The sequence below is a fragment of the Cnephaeus nilssonii genome, assembly GCF_951640355.1.
Source record: "Cnephaeus nilssonii genome assembly, chromosome: 6".
NCBI classification, from domain to species: Eukaryota; Metazoa; Chordata; class Mammalia; order Chiroptera; family Vespertilionidae; genus Cnephaeus; species Cnephaeus nilssonii.
In genome coordinates, this window is record NC_137077.1 from 69318879 (window position 1) to 69340391 (window position 21513).

General features: G+C 40.0%; 1 protein-coding gene across 1 annotated transcript in view; it reads right to left on the reverse strand.

The window, feature by feature from the left end:
- Nucleotides 1-219: 219 nt before the first annotated feature.
- CAPS2 (calcyphosine 2) overlaps nt 220-21513 on the reverse strand; it is a 48771-nt gene continuing 27477 nt past the window's right edge. Inside the window, exons 13-18 of the mRNA XM_079773757.1 lie at nt 18356-18474; nt 17432-17508; nt 15613-15767; nt 9619-9738; nt 6956-7052; nt 220-449 (exon numbers count right to left, since the gene is read on the reverse strand). Of these exons, the coding sequence (XP_079629883.1) occupies nt 274-449; nt 6956-7052; nt 9619-9738; nt 15613-15767; nt 17432-17508; nt 18356-18474 (744 nt within the window). The 3' untranslated portion in view covers nt 220-273. The remainder of the gene's footprint in view (nt 450-6955; nt 7053-9618; nt 9739-15612; nt 15768-17431; nt 17509-18355; nt 18475-21513) is intronic.

Below are 21513 nucleotides of genomic sequence, written 5' to 3' on the forward strand. Positions count from 1 at the left end.
TCCTATGAAGTCTAATTAAAAAAAAAATCTCTGAAATATATTCAAACAGAGTCTTTTTAAACTTAGAGACAAGTGAACACTCATACCTGCAAATGAAAATACACATACCCCTACATCTGTCTTTCTGAATATTTCTCTCTCTAGACTCAACTTTTTTGAGAAAAAAAGGGGGAAAAAAAGAATAGACCTTTAGAAAATTATATTGCAGTGTTTGGTCATACTTTACATTGAATTCATCTCTCCTTTAAAATGCTTAGGACTAACTTCGAAAAACTAAATCCCCCATGGAGTACGTAAAATAGTAACAAAATCTTCATCATCTACTACTCCTATACTTAGACCTTCATAGTAATCTTCAAATTCACCATATGACACTTCATCAGACTTGCTGCAGGCATCTTTTAATGTTTCCAGAAAAGATAATTTGATTTCTTCCTCTGTGGAATGGCCTGCAAAATAGTATTGATGATGTAACAATCTCCATAAAAGTACAGGAAAATGACTCTTGATGGTAAAGAAATACATAATCACCTTGTAAAACCTTTCAAAAATTTGAAATCTTATGGCAAACTACCCTGTAATTTATTTAAATATTTTCTTCATTCTCATTAAGGAATCATTTCAAATCATTTCAAAGATTTACATGCTGTTAACAGTGATGTAATGTGTGAAAGGCATGTCCCATTCAAGCATTAGTTATTTTGTCAATCAGTTACTCATGACTGCAGCTAGAAAAGCATTGCTGCAAACACAAGATTCAAAGGCCGATGGAAATGTTTGTGGAAGACCTTACACTTAATTAAATCATTATATTTTAATCTCTGACATTAAGTAGGCTATTTCCATTGGGTTATTCTATCTAATAAAAGAGTGATATGCAAATTGACCATCACTCCAACACACAAGATGGCTGCCCCCATGTGGTTAAAGATGGCTGCCCCCATGTGGACACAAGATGGTTGCCACAAGAAGGCCAGCATGGGAGGGCAGTTGTGGGCAGTTAGGGGTGACCAGGCCAGCAGAGGAGAGCAGTTGGAGGGGACCAAGCCTGCAGGGAAGGGCAATTGGGGGGGACCAGGACTGCAGGGGAGGGCAGTTGGGGGTGACTAGGCCTGCAGGGGAGGGAAGTTGGGGGGAACCAGGCCCACAGGGAAGGGCAGTTAGGGGTGACTGGGCCAGCAGGGGAGGGCAGTTGGGGGCGACCAGGCCTGCAGGGGAGGACAGTTAGGGGTGACCAGACTGGCAAGGGAGGGCAATTAGGGGTGACCAGGCCAGCAGGGGAGGGCAGTTAGGGGCAATCGGGCCAGCCAGGGAGCAGTTAGGCATCGATCAGGCTGGCAGGGGAGTGGTTAGGGGGTGATCAGGCTGGCAGGCAGAAGAGTTAGGGGCAATCAGGAAGGCAGGCAGGCGAGCAGTTGGGAGCCAGCAGTCCTGGATTGTGAGAGGGATGTCCGACTGCCCTCGAGGGGTCCCAGATTGGAGAGGGTGCAGGCTGGGCTGAGGGACCTCCCCCCCCGCCGCCCCCCATGCTCAAATTTTGTGCACCGGGCCTCTAGTATTAAATAAGATTGACTTTATCCTATAAGAAGATGCTATTGAGAATCATATATGTTAAAAAATTTTAATTCTTTAGTATATTATTTAAAAAGAGAACATAAAATATCTGATTTATCCTTCTTAAAATTCATTTGATATTTTTTTTAATTCAGAAAGAACAATAAGCTATTTAAATAAGTAACTTTGATCATATTATGGTCATTTAGAGGGGGAGATTGATCTCTCTTTAATACCATTTTCTTGGGAAGCTTCCACTGATCACCCAATGTAGGTGTTCCATCAGAGAACTCTGCTCACTAACTTGCCACCCCTTCATTCCCTACCCTCCTGGCACTGATCTACCCTGAGGATCTGAGAATAGAGCAGGAAAAAAGACATTCATTAATTTTTTGATAAAAAAATAAGAATTAAGAGATGAAAGGAAGCTATAGATGGTCAGGTAATACACAGAAAATAAACAGAAGCCCATATATAAAAGTAAAAAAGGGTTAGAAAAAATCTGTGACTCTATAAATCATTTTTTTAAATTTATTGTTTTATTTAAGGATAGTTGATATAAATCATTTTAAGCCTCATTTAAAATAACAAAATTAAATGAGAATGCCTCCTTAATTGTTTGTCTAATAGGACAGGCAAAATTATGGTCAGAGTTGGATCTTTTTCAAGCACTAGAGGTTCTATAATGGACTTAGATAACAGTTCATTCAAACTAAAATAATAAAATCTGCTTTGAATAGCAAAATGCTTAATGTATTTTAAAAACATGTATAAGAAATAAAGAACAGTGATTATTTTTTAAAGAACAGGTTGAATAAATAAGGACTGAATAATTGTGCCATACAGAGATGGTAATATAAAACAATAAAGTAAATTTGTGATTGAATGTTAATCAAGGATAATCAAGATCTAATCTATATAAAAATATATACATATTGGCAGAAGAGATTTCTCTGTTTATCATCCATATTTTTAACAATTAAGTTTTCACATTATATTTTTTTAAGGAAAACATTTTTATTTAAATTTGTTTCAAATAGTCAATCAATGTATACCTCCTTTGTATTCCCACCCAGGAAATATCCACTCTATCGTTTGTAACCTTTCTTTTGCTTCTCTTAGTATTTTAATAAACAGCATTAGATTTCTAATACTAGTGCATAGAAAACACTTGATAAATTCCATTTCTATTAAAGCTGAAAATACTTTTTAAAATAAATTATTTAAACTAAAAAGAAAATATTTTCTGTAGTTAAATTAAATTGTCTGATCTAAAAGCCTTAATTTGAAATTAAATTATAAACAATATATATCCTAAAGATGGGCATGTGAATCAATTATAATTTTTAATGATAGATTTAACAAAAAAGTTTTTTTAAAACAGTAACAGACTTTCCTCTTTTTAAGATTGTTTGGTTTGCTAGCTTGTCTTCTTCAATGTGAATGCAAAAACAAGGTATGTAATTACTTAAACTAACAAAGGTTTATCCAACAACAAAACAAAACCCTCACCAAGAATTCACCAACACATAAAAAATAAATAAAAAATCTAGAGCTACTTAAGCAATTTAATTAAGATTATTAGAGGGGAGAAGACAAAGAGAAAAATACATGGTGTTGAAAGCACCTAATTTTGAAAAACATAAACTATCTTGTTTTTATCTTTAGTATGACAATTTAAAGGACAAAAAATCAGGGGATGGCATGGGTTTTAAGGGAAAAACATATATACTACAGATAACTAAATAATATTAGAAATTCTCTTTCAGCAACTGTAGTTCATTTAAAGTCATTGATAAGCAAATTAAGCTATTTTGACCTGAAATACATTATTAAAAATTGGGAATCAGTGGTGATTATTAGCTTTAATCTTCATACAAATGCTGTGGGGTTTTTTCACTTCACAATTAAAAGTAATAAATAAACTATTTGCAAGGGTTAAGAACAGAAATAAACCAAAGTAATTACAGTGTATCTTTTTAATATTAAAAAAGGAATATTCTAGAACAATAGCCTTCTATAGTATTTATCAGTACATAATCAAAATTATGAATTAGAAAGAGATTATTCATTTAATATAAATTATGAATGATCAATATACATACAAAAATATGTTCAAGCTCCCTAATAATCAGGGAAATGCAAATTTAAAAAATATAGCCTATTAGATTGGCAAAAATCTGAGGTAAAATAAAATCTCCAACTAATGGCAGTATAATCTGGTATAGCTGTCTTACAAAGCATTTTGGAAGTATCAATTAAAACTTGAAATGTTGATATTCTAGGTCTTGCTATTACCCCAAGAAAATAGGCCAAATAAACAAACTCATTAATTTATTGGTTGCACATAATAAGTAGAAATTAAAAGTCTTCTAATAGAAGACTAGCCAGGTAGATAAGTTTTCACACTATTTTTTGCTAAGAAATAGGTAACCTGCACTCCATTATAATAGATTGACTTTTTAAAAGAATAACATGCAGCAGATAAAAATAAGATAGCTCAACATGGATTAACTTAGAAACAGCTCTAAAACATATCCTTTATAATAAAAGCCTAATATGCTAAGTGTCTGGTCATCCGGTCAGCCAATCAATCAAAGCGTAATATGCTAATGTTATGCTAAGGCCGCTCAACTGCTTGCTATGACGTACACTAACCACCAGGGGGAAGACACTCAGACTGGCAGGTTAGCTTGCTTCTGGGGTCCAGCCAATCGGGACTGAGCGAGATGGGCCAGACATGCCCTGGAGCCCTCCAGGAGCCCCTCCTCAGCTGGCCAACCTCCTGCATCCATCCCCAGCCCGATTGTGCACTGGTGGGGTCCCTTGGCCTGGCCTGCGCCCTCTCGCAATCCAGGCTGAGGGACACCCCCCCCCAGTGCATGAATTTTGTGCACTGGGCCTCTAATTGTTGAATAAGATAGCAAACTACACAGCAATATGTTTAGTGAACCATTCATGAAAAAACTTCTAAAATTATTAGATACTTATAGTACATATAAACTATGAAATTCTATAAAGAAAGGACTGAAATATATGTACACTAGAGGCCCGGTGCACGAAATTCATGCACGGGGGGGAACCTCAGCCCAACCTGCACCCTCTACAATCCAGGAGCTCTCAGAGGATATCCTACTGATGGCTGAGGTCCACTCCCCATGGTTCTCTGCTCTCTGTGGGGCCTGGAGGTTTCCCTGCAGCCATGGAGATGAAGCCCCCATGCCCTGCTGTCGCTCTCTGCCTGCTGCCGCCATGTGCCATGTGAAGGAAGCCCCAATGCCCTGCAGTGTGCTCTGTCTGCTGGGCCTAGGGGCTTCCCAGACACGGACACACTAAGGAAGCCCCCATGCCCTGTTGTCCAGGCTCTGTCTGCGGGGCCTGGGGGTGTTCCCACCGCCACTGCCCACTAAGGAAGCCCCCAAGCCCTGCTGTCTGGGCTCTGTCTGCCATGTCTGGGGACTTCCCTGCCACTGCCCCACTAAGGAAGCTGCCATGCCCAGCATGCAGGGCCTGGCGGCTTCCCGGCTGCAGAGATCGGGAAGCCGCCATGCCCTGCTCTGCTGGCACTGGAGTCTTCCCTATGACCCACCGGCTCCGTGTGTGCAGAGCCTGGCGTCCTCCCGATCGCCATGGTGACCATCAGGAAGGCCCCAGGCCCCGCTCCTCCACCGGCTCCGTGTGTGCAGGGCCTGGCGTCCTCCCAATCGCCACAGCGACCATCAGGAAGGCCCCAGGCCCCGCTCCTGCGCCGGCTCCGTGTGCACATGTGCGCAGGGCCTGGCGTCCTCCCGATCGCCATAGCGATCATCAGGAAGGCCCCAGGCCCCGTGCCTCCGCAGGCTCCATGTGTGCAGGGCCTGGTGTCCTCCTGATCGCCGTGGCGACCATCTGGAAGGCCCCAGGCCCCGCTCCTGCGCCGGCTCCGTGTGCTCGTGTGCGCAGGGCCTGGCTTCCTCCCAATCGCTGTGGCGACCCTCAGGAAGGCCCCAGGCCCCGCTCCTGCGCCGGCTCCGTGTGAGCGTGTGCACAGGGCCTGGCGTCCTCCCGATCGCTGTGGCGACCATCAGGAAGGCCCCAGGCCCCGTGCCTCCGCAGGCTCCGTGTGTGCAGGGCCTGGCGTCCTCCCGATCGCCGTGGCAACCATCTGGAAGGCCCCAGGCCCTGCTCCTCCGCCGGCTCCATGTGTGCAGGGCCTGGCGTCCTCCCGATCGCCATAGCGATCATCAGGAAGGCCCCAGGCCCCGCTCCTGCGCTGGCTCCGTGTGCGCGTGTGCGCAGGGCCTGGTGTCCTCCCGATCGCCATGGCGACCATCAGGAAGGCCCCAGGCCCCGTGCCTCCGCAGGCTCCGTGTGCGCAGGGCCTGGCGGTTTCCCGCTGCCGCAGCACTAAGGAAGCCGCCATGCCCTGTTCTCAGTGCTCTGTTTGCTGGTGGGACAGGCCAGACACTCCAGCAGCGGGGCTGAGGGGACTGGGCGCCGCCATCTTGTGGGTATGGGGGCCGCCATTTTTGTCGCAGAGTGACGCTAATTTGCATATTACTCTATTATTATATAGGATATTAGAAGCCCAGTGCATGAATTTGTGCATGGGTGGGGTCCCTTGGCCTGGCCAGCCGGGGGGAGGTACCGCGGGAGGTTGGCCCCAGCAACAAGCTAACCAATGGCCAATTCCATGAGGAATTGGGCTCTCTCCTACCTCCTGTCTGGGTCTGGGGTGCAGGTGAACCAGATTCGGTGCTGTCAGGTTCATAGCTACCAGCTGGTCTTTTCGGTTGTTTGGTCATAACAATCACTTAGGCTTTTATATATAGAGATTAAATAATAGTAATTGCTACCCCTTTAAAGGGAAATGCAATGTTAAGTGGCCAAATGCTTTCTATATAATAAAAAGTCACTTATAAATCAATTATGTATTTATGAGTGAATTTTTATTATATAAAGTCAGAAGAAATATAGTAGGTAATGAATCTCTAGAATTACTTCGAGATTTTCTCTATATATTCAAATTATATGTGTAGCTTTACCCTTAGAAAAAGACATTCCCTCATTCTGCCTTAAATCTTCAAGTATAAGCACATTCCGTAAAACTAATTCAGAGAACTCACACATGTAATTATTATCTATCTCTATTTTGTTATTTTAAACTCAAATTCTTCAGTAGCTGAATAGGAAATAAAAGTTCAATCTTGATTATAAACATTGAAGAAAAAATAAGTAGACAATAAACCTGAGAATTTTTAAATGAAGGTCAAAGAGCTCTCACTTTTCTAGTTTAAAATATAATTATTTATTCCTCCCCTAATGGCCTCAGGTCTACATTATAAACTAATATTATTTGAAGATATTACTTTCATTAACTAACATTTTAGAAATCGAATGGATTTTACCTCATAATAATTACCTGAAATTACTTGAGGGTGCTTCTTTGCACAGTAACATTTTCTTATGTCTATGATAGGCACACTGCCAGTTTTGTTGAAATCTAGTTTCATAAAGGCCTAAATAATAAGAGAAATGTTATTTTTTTTCCTATGAAATCATTAGACACGCAAACCTCATTTTTTATTCTGCAGTAGTTAGTTATAAGCCTTAAACAAGACAATTTAAAAATACTACTAAATTGATATATGAAGGAAGCATCATGAATGCAAGAAAGGAAGGCATTGGAGCAAGATATAAGGTGCCAAATGATGATTGTTGGCACCAATTCACTATCAACAGGAATCCCCAATTTGGGGTACAGTGAAAAAGGAAACTTTATCCAGTGCAAAGAGCTCAAGTGTGAAACAGCATGGCTGCAAGATGGTCCTCAGAGGTGGCCCCTCTCACAAAGCTCTGCTCCTGTCCGGTCTGCCTGCTCTGCTCCGCTCTGAGCTCTGCTTCATTCTATCTGAGGCGATATCTTCAGTGTTTCCGCTCCAGCCGGGGAAAACAGCCTTTAGAAAGGGACGGTGTACTCCCTGAGCCAGAGGAAGGCTGACTTACAGAGAGAGAAGTCTCTGACCCTGGACCTTAATTAGTCCATCCTCATGCAATAGAGATCTCCAAATCCTTGAAGTTTGGCTGGTCCAAAAATCACTGTCCTGATTGGTCAGTGAGCTGATCTGATTGGTCAATAAGATGCTAATGAGGATATAGCTGCACAGTTCCAATTGAACAGGGGAAGTCTCAGTCCTATTGGCTGAAACACAATTTCAGGAACTCCTCTGTAAGGGCAGGCTCACACAGCAGGAACACAGTGCAGGCAGGCAGGCAGTTCAGTGCGGGCTTCTCCCTGAAGCACGGTCTGTGGGAGGGCGCAGTTTAGAAAGGGCTGCTAGGCTCTGTTTATAAATTTGAGACCAATTAGCCACCAGGATCCCTTCTTGGAAGGGATCTTCTTTCTCGGGGTCGAGATAGGTAACCTGCACTCAAGTATTAGTTCTACCACTTTCCAGCACCTTGGCTTTGATCAAGTAACCTAACCTCCGTTGCCCCGGCTTTCCTCCTCTGCACACAAGTTAGGGAAAACACCTCTCAGGTAACTTCCAGCGTAAGGTTCGCAGGGAACTGATAAGTGGCTAAGACAAGTTACCAGAATTATCTTGATTTAAAAGTGACTTCCAAATATTCCATCACTAAAATCAAAGAGGTAATTCAGTTAAAATGGAATGATTCAGGTGGGCTCTAATCCAATATGACTGGTGCCCTTACACTAGTAAAAAGAAGAGATTAGGACAAAGAGAACGCAGACTGACAGATGGCCATGTGAACGCCCTGGGAGAAGCCTATTACAAGCCAAGAAAAGAAACTTCAGGAGAAGCCAAACCTGCTGACACCTTGATCTTGCACTTGTAGCCTCCAGGACTTACAGACAATAGATGTCTGTTGTTTAAGCCCCCCAATCTATGGTACTTGTCATGACAGCCTTAGCAAACTAATATAGTACTTTAAAACTCTACTTTTGTCCTCTATTCCCAGAACCAAGATGTCGGAGACAACTCTCCAGTTTGTACTTCTGATACTCAAACCTATCACCAGGATATGTGAAGCACAAATAAATGCAAACGTATAAATACTATGAGGAGAATTTGTTTGGCTTAAGGCTTTTATTGTGTTTTTGACCAGCAGAGATTTGATATTTTTCTATTTGAGATTGACACTTGATGTAATGTCTATACTACTTTATATACAATAGCTTTGTTCAGTATTAGGTACATAGACATTTGATATTAAGTATGTAAACAGAAGAAAACTACATTGCTCAAAAGTATGTTCTAGAATGCTACCAGAACTGGAGTAATACGTAGTTCCCTATAAAAATCAGTACTCCTGTTTTTTAATTCCAATTTAACATGATCATTTTAATCTTCATTTTAACATTTAGTACACTTATTATAAAAAAAACAGAGAACCATCTTAGTCATCCTAAGGTAACACATATTGCATCTTGACCATGGGAAAACCAAACAAGAAGAATTTTACATGTATTATCTCATTCAATCCTTATACCAACTCTGTGAGATAAGGAACTGAGGTTCAGGATATTTAAAAACACATATAGTCACATAGGTAGTAGTTTATGGAGACAGCAATTTATGGAACTAGTAATTTGCGAACCAAAATTCGATTCAGATTTTATTTTCCTTTTATGTTATTTTTCTAAAACATATGCATAAATTATTTAGATTTATCCTGGGAGAGTTGTATTTGTATGTGTTTGTGTTTTATTAAAATCAAGATACATTACAGATAAAGGGATTTAGAACATTTTCAAGGTAATTCATTCAAGTCTTAAATAAGGAACTTAACAATCTATTAAAAGTAACTATTTAAAGCCCAGCATGTGTGGTTCAGTTGGCTGAGCACTGTCCCATGCACTAGGAGGTTGCCAATTCAATTCTTGGTCAGGGCATATGCCTGGGCTGCAGGCTCACTCCCCACTAGGGGGCATGCAGGAGGCAGCCGCTCAATGTTTCTCTCTCATCAATGTTTCTATATCTCTCCCTCTCCCTTCCTCTATCTGAAATCAATAAAAACATATTTTTAAAAGTAACTGTTTAAAAGATTACTTAATAAAGTTACCTTTCGAACAAATGATTTCCTGTATTCATTCATTTCACCAATGATGGCACGTCTGAATTCTCCATAGTCAACCTTGCCATTGCCATTGTCATTCAGAATTAGCCATGAAGACTCAAAATCCTAGAAATAACACAGAGGCCAATGACTCTTACACCTTACAGTTGTGCATGACCACAAGGTAATAGTATTTTGTTACATCTTTTATAGTCCTAAACAAGGGAGAGGACTTAAGAAAATCCCCCCCCAAATTATATTCAAATCCAATCAAAGGCACTCAGAAAGCTATTTAAAGAAACTCTGTGGTGAACAGTCCTGTAAATGTAATAATCATTTAGGAATGACAATAAGACACAAATTGTCTTTTTAAATTCATTTTCTTTCCATACAAAAATAAAAAGTGCTTATTTTTTACTTGGTTTTGGACATTTAATTATTTTTATATATTATATCTGTGACAATTAAAAAATCACTTCGGGTTCTGGAATGCCTCCAATAGCAAGAGAACCAGTAATTGCATTTCTGCTGGTCTTCAGGCTTGAAAGTATAAAGCATAATATTTGAATGATTCTAATACTATTCCATAATTTACAGCATAAGGTGTTGTTTTGAGTAAATCTGTTATGCTAGTTTGTTCATTTTACCATTGCCACTTATTGCTTTGATAAATGCACTACTTAATAGAATATTCTATTTCCAGAGTTCCTAATAACAAAGGAATCACGCCATGAGATTTTCTTAAATTCAGGTTTCAGTTGTTAAATGAGAATGTAAATAAAACATCTGACAAGGTGACTGACAAATAATAGTGAAGCAGGATAGTAAGAAGTGAAGAAAATTGCTTGGCAAGTGGGCCGGGGAAACTGAGACAGACAGCTGAACAAACTGGCCAAGCAATTTACAGCCAGATACAGAAGGAAACCCAGGTGCGTGCCTAGCAATGAACAGAACTAGTGCTAGATCTCACCCCCAGGGTGGCCTTTCCTCCCCTGGCAAATGGCTGGGCATGTGATTTAGACCTTTTGACCTCTCCCTAGAAATAATTGTATTTCAGCTCCAGTCCCAGAAAAGCAGCAAATCCAGGCAGGTGATGCCAGGACCAGCTGCAATGACTAATGACCCCCTGCCCTGGCCCTGACCAATCATTAGAGAGACTGTGACTCTGAAAGGACACACCTGGAAAAGCTGATGACTAGTCTATTGAGATCTCCCCTAAATTCCCAGCCTTTAAAAAAAACCTCAAAACAAAGGGCCCAGAATACCCCCTCTCTCCTGGGAGCATGCCCTCACCTTTGCTTCCCCCCACCCTTCTTCCCTCTCAGACTTGCATCTCCTAAATTTGAAGGGTCCTGAGGAGACCTGCAACCAGGGGGAGCAATGGGCAGCAGCACCAGCTCATCCAGGGCTCACCCCCTGAACCTGTGTCCAAGGCCCCTTCCTCTGACTCCCCAGTGAGCCAAAGCAGCCCTGCCTAGTCTCCTGTTGCTTCTTCTATCCTAGGCTCTTCCTTGTTTCACTGCCCCCAGCGGTAGCAAATGTACTCTCAGAATCACCTGGACTTGTGTTGTAAAATCTTTCCTGCACGAAATTAAGAACCCACACACTATCTGCTGGCCCTGAGGCAGATCCGCTCGGGCCAGGTCCCCTTTCCAGTAATAACAGGTCCTCAAAAAATACTCTCTTCTACTTTCTCCTAATTTTTCAAATAAAACTTTAGTAAGAAAACCTAACTCTCAACAACCCATACATGTTTTTGTCTGCCTTAATGGCCTATACATGATACAGACTTTAAGTGTCTGTAAAATGAGCTTTTAAGTGTGAACTCATAACTAATATGGATAGGAAAGAATGAATTTGCTGACCCAACTCATGGAATACTAGATTTAAGAGACAATGCTTGACACTTAAAATAAACAATTCTCAAAACTTGAATAAGTTACCAAAAGTGGCAACAAATTTATATAACCCCCAAAATATGGTACAGAATGAAAAATGATAATTAGTTGAAGAAAACTGAGGTTTATTCAATGATAGTATCTCTATAGAAATTAAGCTATTTATGGTGCATACCAATTTTTTTCTACGTGATTCATATATACATTTACTTATTTGTGCAAAGATGGCTGCATAAAGATATGTATTGCAGCATTTATTGTAATAATTATAAACTGGAAATAACCCATAGAAAAGTGGTTAGTAAAGCAAGTTTTAAAAGAAAAGGTTATTTTCTATATGTTAAGTATTTATATATTATTCTAATATTAAGATTTTTTAACTTTATTTTTATCTTACAGTATTACAGATGTTCCCCCTTTGCCCACTTCCACCACCCCTGCCCCCTTCCCTCTGGCCATCTCCATGCTGTTGTCTGTGTCTATGGGCTATGCATATATGTTCTTTGGCTAATCCCTTCGCCTTCTTTCATCCAGTCCCCACCTCCCCCTAAGAGCTGTCAGTCTGTTCTATATGTCCATGCCTCTGTTTATATTCTTATTTTATAGCCACTTAATTTTGCTTATCATTGCATGGCCAATCTCAGTGATGTGGTGTGTGTGTGTGGGGGGGGGGGGGGACGAGATAGGAAATATTATCTACACTAATAAAAGAGAAACATGCAAATTGACTGTACCTCTGTCATGCCAACAAGCCACGCCCAGAAGCCAATCAGGAGCGAGTATGCAAATTAACTCAACCAAGATGGCTGCGGCCATGGAAGATAAATAAATCCCAGATACCAGGGCCTCTGTTTGGGTCACCCAGATACCAGGGCCTCTGTTTGGGCCGGCCTGCAAAACACCACAGGCCCCTCACCCAGGCCGCCCCACGCCCAAAGGGAACCCCCACCCTGATCCAGGACACCCTTCAGGGCAAACCAGCCGGACCCCACCCGTGCACCAGGCCTCTATCCTATCTAATAAAAGAGTAATATGCAGATTGACCATCACTCCAACACACAAGATGGCTGCCCCCATGTGATCAAAAATGGCTGCCCCCATGTAGACACAAGATGGCTGCCACAAAATGGCCAGCAGGGGAGGGCAGTTGGGAGGGACCAGGCCTGCAAGAGAGGGCAGTTGGGGGCAATCAAGCCTGCAGGGGAGGGCAGTTAGGTGTGACCAGGCCAGCAGGGAAGGGCAGTTGGGGGGACCAGGCCTGCAGGGGAGGGCAGTTGGAGGGGACCAGGCCTGCAGGGGAGGGCAGTTAGGGGTGACCAGGCCTGCAGGGTAGGGCAGTTAGGGGCAATCAGGCTGGCAGGGGAGCAGTTAGGCATCAATCAGGCTGTCAGGTGAGTGGTTAGGAGGTGATCAGGAAGGCAGGCAGGCGAGCAGTTGGGAGCCAGCAGTCCTGGATTGTGAGAGGGATGTCCGACTGCCCATTTAGGCCTGATCCTACTGGGATGTGGGGTGGCCTGGGTGAGGGGCCTGTGGTGTTTTGTAAGCCGGCCACACCCCTTGGCAACCCAAGCGGAGGCCCTGGTATCTGGGATTTATTTAGGATTGGGCCTAAATGGGCAGTCGGACATCCTTCGAGGGGTCCCAGATTGGAGAAGGTGCAGGCTGGGCTGAGGGACTTACACCCCGTGCATGAGTTTCATGCACCGGGCCTCTAGTTTAAAAATATATGAGAAAAAGGGAAAGTTTACTCATATTCTAATAAAAATTTCTCTCTCTGTTAGATGCCTTATGCAATTTTTTTGTTTTTATTCCTGAATCTAATCATAAAAATTTAGCAAATCAGCCAAAAAGGGAACTATTGTGGTGATGCGGAAAGAGTACTAGACTGCCTGTCTGGTGTGGCTCAGTGGTTGAACTTCGACCTATGAACCAGGAGGTCATGGTTCAATTCCCAGTCAGGACACATGCCCAGTTTGGGGGCTTGATCCTCAGTGGGGAGCATGCAGAAGGCAGCTGATCAATGATTATCTCTCTTCATTGATGTTTCTATCCCTCTATCTCTCTCTTTATATATATACACATATATAAAGAAAGAGTACTAGACTGGCCTGAATTATCTAGTTCTAGTTTTATCTCACTTATTAATTACTGGTGTAATTGTGGATAAAGACACCAAGGTTGCCCTGGCCGGTAGTACAGTGGTTAGAGTGTCAGCTCATGCACCCCAGGGTCTCGGGTTCGATTCCCGGTCAAGGCGTGCACCTGGTTTGCAACTTCACTCCCTGCCTCTTGTTGGGACTCCTGCCCCCAGTTGGGCTCGCATACAGGAGGCAACCAGTCCATGGTCAAGATCTCTCTCTCTCTCTCTAATATCACTAAAAATAAAGAAAGAAATAGAGCAGGAAATATGAAGTGCCCTGCCTCTGCCCTAATGGGATTTACATTCCATTTGCAGGCACAGCCTGACAATACTTAAAAAGTAGCATAAAGAAAAGAAAATGAGTAAATGATAGAGAGAAGACCAGGGATCCCGGGACCAGATGGGTGCTCCTATAGCCAGAAGTGTCAGGGCCGTACTCTCTGTAGAGAAAACTATGTCTGAATGATGAGAAAATCCAGCATGCAAAGGTCTAGAGCAGTGGTCAGCAAACCGCGGCTCACAAGCCACATGTGGCTCTTTGGCCCCTTGAGTGTGGCTCTTCCACAAAATACCACGTGCGGGCGCGCATGTACAGTGCGATTGAAACTTCGTGGCCCATGCGCAGAAGTCTGTTTTCAGCTCTCAAAAGAAATTTCAATCGTTGTACTGTTGATATTTGGCTCTGTTGACTAATGAGTTTGCCGACCACTGGTAGAGGAAGGTTACTCCACAGCAGAGGAACAGCATGTGCAAAGGCTCTGGGGGTGGGGACTGAGGGCATGAACAATTTGTAATTCCTGGACAGGCCACACTCCCTCTCCCCTCCATGCCTTCACATGCGCTTCTCCTTTCTGTGAATGATCCATTGTCTGATCCACACCCCTCCCCTCTTGTCTGCTTAATTCCTCATGTTTAAAATTCAGTTGGGATATGTCCTCCTCCAGGAATCCTTCTATGATCTTCCCTATAACCTGATTTGAAATTTATCCCATGTGTTCTGAAAGCATGTTCTACTTAACAGATACCATTTTGTAATCATTTATATCTTTCTATCCTTTTTTTATGAAGACCTTTGAGGACAGAGCATATCTTTTCAGAGCTTTGGATAATGGCTAGTTAATATGCTCTTAATATACAGCGTCCCCCCAAAATGTATACACTCTTTGAATTATTATAAAGTCAGTGTTTATTAATATATAGTTCATTTTCAAAATTTAAAAGAATCTAGAGAAATGAATAAATTTTTTTATTTTTGTCAATGCCTGTTTTCAAACTGATGACTGTTCTGGTCCAGGCACTGCTGATAACTCAAAGCAATGGAATCCCAAACATCAAGAATCATTTTGTTAAGTATTTATGTGCCCTCAATTCATCGACTATTGCCGGTTTTGTACCATTAACTTTATATTTTATGTATCCCCATAAAAAAAGTCTAGAGATGCTTTAGGATAAATTTTCTTTGTTCAAAGCTTAGTCTAGCTTCACCCATTATTTCAATCTGTTAAACCTGAGAAGGAGTGAAAACTGAGTTATCAGCTGTTAAAGTGTGTATACATTTACGGGGGGGGACCCCATGGTAGAGTAGGCGTCCTCAAACTACGGCCCGCGGGCCACATTGCAGGTGTTTTTGCCATTTTGTTTTTTTACTTCAAAATAAGATATGTGCAGTGTGCATAGGAATTTGTTCATAGTTTTTTTTTAAACTATAGTCCGGCTCTCCAACAGTCTGAGGGACAGTGAACTTGCCCCCTGTTTAAAAAGTTTGAGGACCCCTGCGGTAGAGGAATGAATGTTGAAATTTTTAAAAAATTAACAGGGCTTATTACCTGGTGGCTTAATACTAATAACAGGGCATAAAGAAGAAGAAGGAGACAAATGAACTACTAAAATTTCAGTAGAGAAGTGAAGAATATCACCTAAGAATAATAGATCATTCACGCAGTGAAGTGTCTGTATGCATACCTTTTCAGACATTTCTAAGTGAAAGACTTTTAGGGCTTGCTTAAAATCTGCTTTATCTAAAAGTCCATTTCCTTCCTTGTCCAGTTGTCGAAAGTATTTTCCCATTGCAGTCAAAATACGGACACCTCTTTTGTGTAGCTGTTCTTTTAGCTTATCTGTTTAGGAAGAGGAAAGAAGTAAACTAATACTTCCTGTTCACAAATTTATCAGATTGCAATTGTCTCTCATGTAAGAAAATTAAAGTTGATGTAACTGATATGAGTAATCTCAACCAAATTGTATGTATGACTGACAAAAAACTTTGAAAAATAGAATCCTTTTAATAAAGAAGGTTATATATCAAATTACGTGCAAATATACCAGAACTATAGCACCACTGTGTGGTGAAAGTGTTATTTTTTAAATATAGGAAAACAATGTTTCACTTTATCAGCATGAAAATAACCTAAATGTTGCAAGTAAAATTTTGTTTTCTAGGAATCCTCTTCATCTAACAATCCCACATTTTTTCATCTCCTTCCTCTGTTTTTGTTATTCAAATGAATTACAAAATTGACACCAGGCAAGTCACTCAAAGCAATGGAATCCCAAACACTCAGTTCAAAATGTCTAAAACAGTTTGCAATTTTCAAATTAAAACTTCCATGTGAAATAGCATCAAGGCTTGGAGTGTTATTCTGTACTGATACATTGAAAGGAATCCTTTCTTCCAGGAATTCATAAGAAGTTATATTCTTAGGCCCCTAGTATTCTTTGTGGATCAGCGATTTCACTTAGTGCATTATGTGCCATCTCAAGAAAATATAGGGAACTTTACTGATAACATAGTTACTAAATAAAATATATAGAGGAAGTAAAGGTCACTAGACACAATAGTGACAAATAATATATTGACTATGATAGAATAAACAATTTACAAACAATGGCATCAAGAATATTTGAGACTTCAAATACCAATTCCGACAACTTTAAAATGTTTCTAGTCTTCTTACTCCGTGATCATCTCTAAATTATAAATCAGGATTTATCAAAATTCATAAATTATATGATGATCCTCTATGATTACTTCTAAGCTATGAAATTCAACAAAAGAATTGTCTGAGCCTAGTATACTGTAGTAGAAGATTAAACTCTAGAAGTAAAATTTGTAATATGTGTTAGTGTCCACAGCCTACATCAAATATGTAAAGTTAATAAAACCGATTATTTTCCCCATTTTAGAGATGAAGAAAGAGGTACAAGAGATTACACAATAATATGTCTATTGAATGACAGCGTCCAAACACATCTAGCTTCCAATCTCGCATCTTTTCTTTTCACTAAGCTACTATAAATCTCTTTCTGATGTCATCTAATGCATAAGACAAGTATTATATTACAAAATTAGCTACTTGATTCAGTTCATGAATAAACCCATATTGCCTAGTTCTTTCTAAGTGTTAAATTCATAATTCAGATAATACTAGTTATTCAGTTAGATAGGATTATTAAAGTAGAAGAAATCTTTAAAATATTTGTAAACATATACAGTGTCCCCCCAAAACTGTATATACCCTTTAACAGCTGACAGCTCAATTTTGAAAATGAAATGTATTTTAATAAAAACTGCCTTTATAATTATTCAAAGTATGTGTATACATTTTTTGGGACACCCTATATATGTATGTGTACGTAATTAACTTATAAAAAGATAAGCAAATAGAAAATATAAGTCAAGTGCCATAAAATTAAGAAATACCTGAAAAATACTGCTTTACTACTTACAAAGAAAATTGTTAAAAATTTAAAATAATTGAGAGTATACTAAAATGATACAGACCTTGAATGGCTTTGAAGATCAGCCTATCATTGGCTTCCTGCCTGGCTGTATCATCCTCATGTTCCACAGAATCAGTTCTGCAATTGACATGTTCACAATGATAAAAATACATTAATCAAGTCCCACCTTCCGCCTGCTGATTTAAGCCCTGGGAGGATTAAATATGCTAAATCAAGGGCTAAAATCCTTAAAACTTTCCAAGAACTATCTTCAAGCATTATATTCGTTTTTGTGGCCATTTCAGTGTTCTTTTAAAATAATTAAAACTATTAAATTTAAAAGCAAGCAGTGTTACCTTGCAAAGTATAAAGTGCTATTTTGGAAAATGAAAAATGCATTCACTTTGAGCCATAAAATAAAATGAATTAGATTTATCACTAAGAAACACAGAATAGCATATATTTACCACTAAGAAGCACTCAGCAATAACAATAGCATATATAAAAATAATTAACATAAGTCCAATTCATTTAAAAGCCTTTTTTATTCATAGCATTATTTTTACATTATGGATATTAGCAATCAATGAACACTAGTAACACGTAGGACCCAAGACACTTTTAATGCTATAAAAACAAAACATCACACTACAATGTGGGGAAAATTATTAATATTGTACTGTATCTCATCTTTTAAATGTTATTTCTTTGTTAGCATTTTATAAAATAAAAGTGTTATAGCAAAGGCCAATTAATACAGTTTCTTTAACATAAAATGGGACATTTTTGTTCTTCGCTTGATTGTAACTGTTTCCACACATGGACTGTGAGGTAGCACATAAAATAGACAAATATAGCTATGCTTTGTTTTAAAAAATATAAATCTAACTAAAGTCAAAATGCTTTGGGATTTAATTTAATTTTAAGATAATAAATAACAGTGTTTTCACTTTCCTTCAAAATGACAAATGCATGTTTGACTTACCTGAGATAATCTGAAGCTACCGGATCAATATTTGTGATTCGAAGGATAAGTAATGTGTTTTCTTTTATGCTTTCTGGAAGTCTGTGATGATCAGAACTTAAAAATGTCAAATTTGCACCCTAAAAAAATTAACAGATGAATTATTTAAAGCTTATAATGTCTAGAAGAAGTAAAATACAACTAATACTAATTTTAAATATTCAATTTTAACTATGTGACATGGTATACTTTTATAATGATTTTTAAAAAGCATTTTAGAGACCATTTAGAAGTCACACAGGCTTCAACTAATAATATAGGAAAATAAAGGAACTAATCTTCCAATCAATCTCTGAATTAGAATAATCATCTATTTAACAATCCATGTAGAAAAATAATATAAGAACTCCATCTTCATAAGAATCTTAGGAAGAAATGACAAATTATTCAAATGAAAATAGAGCTATTGATGCACAGAAAGATGTACTGCAAATTGATGAACTGTGATAGATCAATCACACTTTTTCAACTAGTCTTTTGATAACAAAAATCACATAAACATAAAACCTACTTTTAACCTAATTTGAACTTAAAGGCTTCAATAAAGTATTCCTATCAACTATACTTAATATACTCAGAAAATTGTTATTATTTTGATCTCTAAGTTACTCATATAAATATGGTCAGATAGGAAGTTTAATTTTCTCTCTTAAAAATAATGTAAGAGCCCTAACCGGTTTGGCTCAGTGGATAGAGTGTCAGCCTGTGGACTGAAGGTTCCCAGGTTCGATTCCAGTCAAGGGCATGTACCTTGGTTGTGGGCACATCCCAAGTAGGGGGCATGTAGGAGGCAGCTCATCGATGTTTCTAACTCTATCCCTCTCCTTTCTTCTCTGTAAAAAAATCAATAGAATATATTTTAAAAAATACTTTATTAGAAATAATGGAAGAGATTTCTCTCCTCTCCTTTTTCCTGTAGCATTTACATAAGAAAACTTGTAGCTCTAAGTGCTTCCTCCTTCATTTGAAATGTACATAAATTCTTTTCAAATCATAATAATAAGCAGTTGAAGAAACTATGTGGGTTGTGTAGTAGGGTTATACGTATAAGAATGTACATAAAAGCGAATGTGTGTATATATTCTTGTGTGCATAGGTTACATCCATGTGATCTGTGTCAGTGCATCCGAAGTTATACATTCATGCATATGAGTGAACATATGTGGGTGCACTTTTTATGCATGTGTGCCTCTGGGCATGTGTGTGTGTTTATTTGATTATTATCTTAATAGCTGGCACTAAAATTTCTTTTAGCAAGTGTTTAGGAAAAGACCTTGGTGGGGCATATGGAAAAGTTCCAGAGTAACATCTGGAAATCAGAAGAATCATCCCCACCCCAAAATTAAAGAAGGACAAGGTAGAATATTTCTGCATAAATAAATGGAATATTGAAGGGAGGAGAAAAAGATGGGAGGAGTCAAAAATAGAATATTGAAGAGGAGGCGCCTTTACTATGGGAAATACTCAAGGGACATATTTCTAAGAATAAGAATGTCTGATAAATTGTAAGCTGCTGACACTGCTGCAATATTAACCTTCCTCCAGGTCTCTTTCAAAATGTCTGCCATACACCCAAAGCATCATGTACATGGTTTGTGTGCAAATTTTCCCAGCTCTCTCCCTTCTTCTCTTCTTTTCCTTGATGGAAATCATAAAAGGGCACACAGTTCCACATCTGCTTCAAGTGACAGAGAACAGGAATAGTAGAATAAATCATAAACCACACTAAGTTATTAGAGACAGCACTCAGAGCTAGAGGTAGCTTAAATCGTGGGGTAGGCATTAGACATCTTTTCTGCAGGTAGTGAAGTTGGAGTCGGAGCTGATTTTCTCCAGATCTCAAGAAGCAGACTTGAGTGACACATGTATATTCTATTTAATCCCAGCTTAAGATGTAAAGTTTGTCCTCACCTAATAGTTACTACATCTTACTGATTCTACCTCCTAAAGAGGATTTTTAATTTTATTTTTCTAACTAGAGGCCCGGTGCATGAAAATTCATGCACTGGAGGAGGGGGGGTCCCTTAGCCCGGCCTGCCCCCTCTCACAGTCCGGGAGCCCTCAGATGTGGGAGGCAACTCAGCGATCAGGGAAAGGCGACGTCCCATCACACCTCTGCTGTTGCCACTGCCGGCAGCACAAGCCTCAGCTGGTCCTGGTTACCTGAGTCTCAGGTGGCCCTGGGCGGCTGCGGGGCTGAGGGGACTGGGTGACTCTGGAGGCAGGTGCACGGAGTGGCCAGGCCCACCTGGGGGCAGGCCCAGCCTTGCCACATGCCTGCTGCCCCAGTGAGGCTAAGGGGACTGGGCACCACCATCTTGTGGCTGTGAGCACCACCATCTTTGATGGCGTGGCAGTCAATTAGCATATTATCTCCTTATTGGCTGTGGGTGCCACCATCTTTGAGGGCGGGGCAGTCAGTTAGCATGTTCCCTCCTTATTGGCTGTGGGCGCCGCCATCTTTGTGACAGTGCGAGGGTCAATTAGCATATTCCCTCTTTATTAGATAGGATTAGCTTCACAGACACAGCCACCTGCTACTTCAGGTTGTCATAACCTCCTTCCTAAATATATATATTTCAATCCAATCTGGTTCTTTATACCTAGTCTTTAATATATCTCTTTCCCACATAGTAACTAGGAGGTCTTTCTAAATCACGAACCTGATGTCACCTCTACACATTCCGTCCACATCTTATCTCTCAATGATTCCCCAACACATTTTATTTATTTATTTATTTTTAAATCCTCATTGGAGGATATGTGTGTTTTTTATTGATTTTTAGAGAGGGGAAGGGAGAGAGAGTAAAACATTGATCGGTTACCTTCAGTACACAACCCAGGCATGTGTCCTGACCCAGAATCAAACCCAACACATTTTAGATAACTCTTTAACAGAGGCTGCTCTTAATAAGCTCTGACTCATTCTTGATAACACCAACCCTGAACTCTATACTCCAGACAGACTTTCACTCCCCTCTCCAATCTCCCTATCCAATCTAGCTAACTCCTCCTCTATTGAAATTTAGATAGCACTTTCTTCATGAAGCCTTCTTTGGCTCCACAAATCTAAATTATTACCCCTCCTGTCTGACAATGTTTCCCATTATTCTAAACTC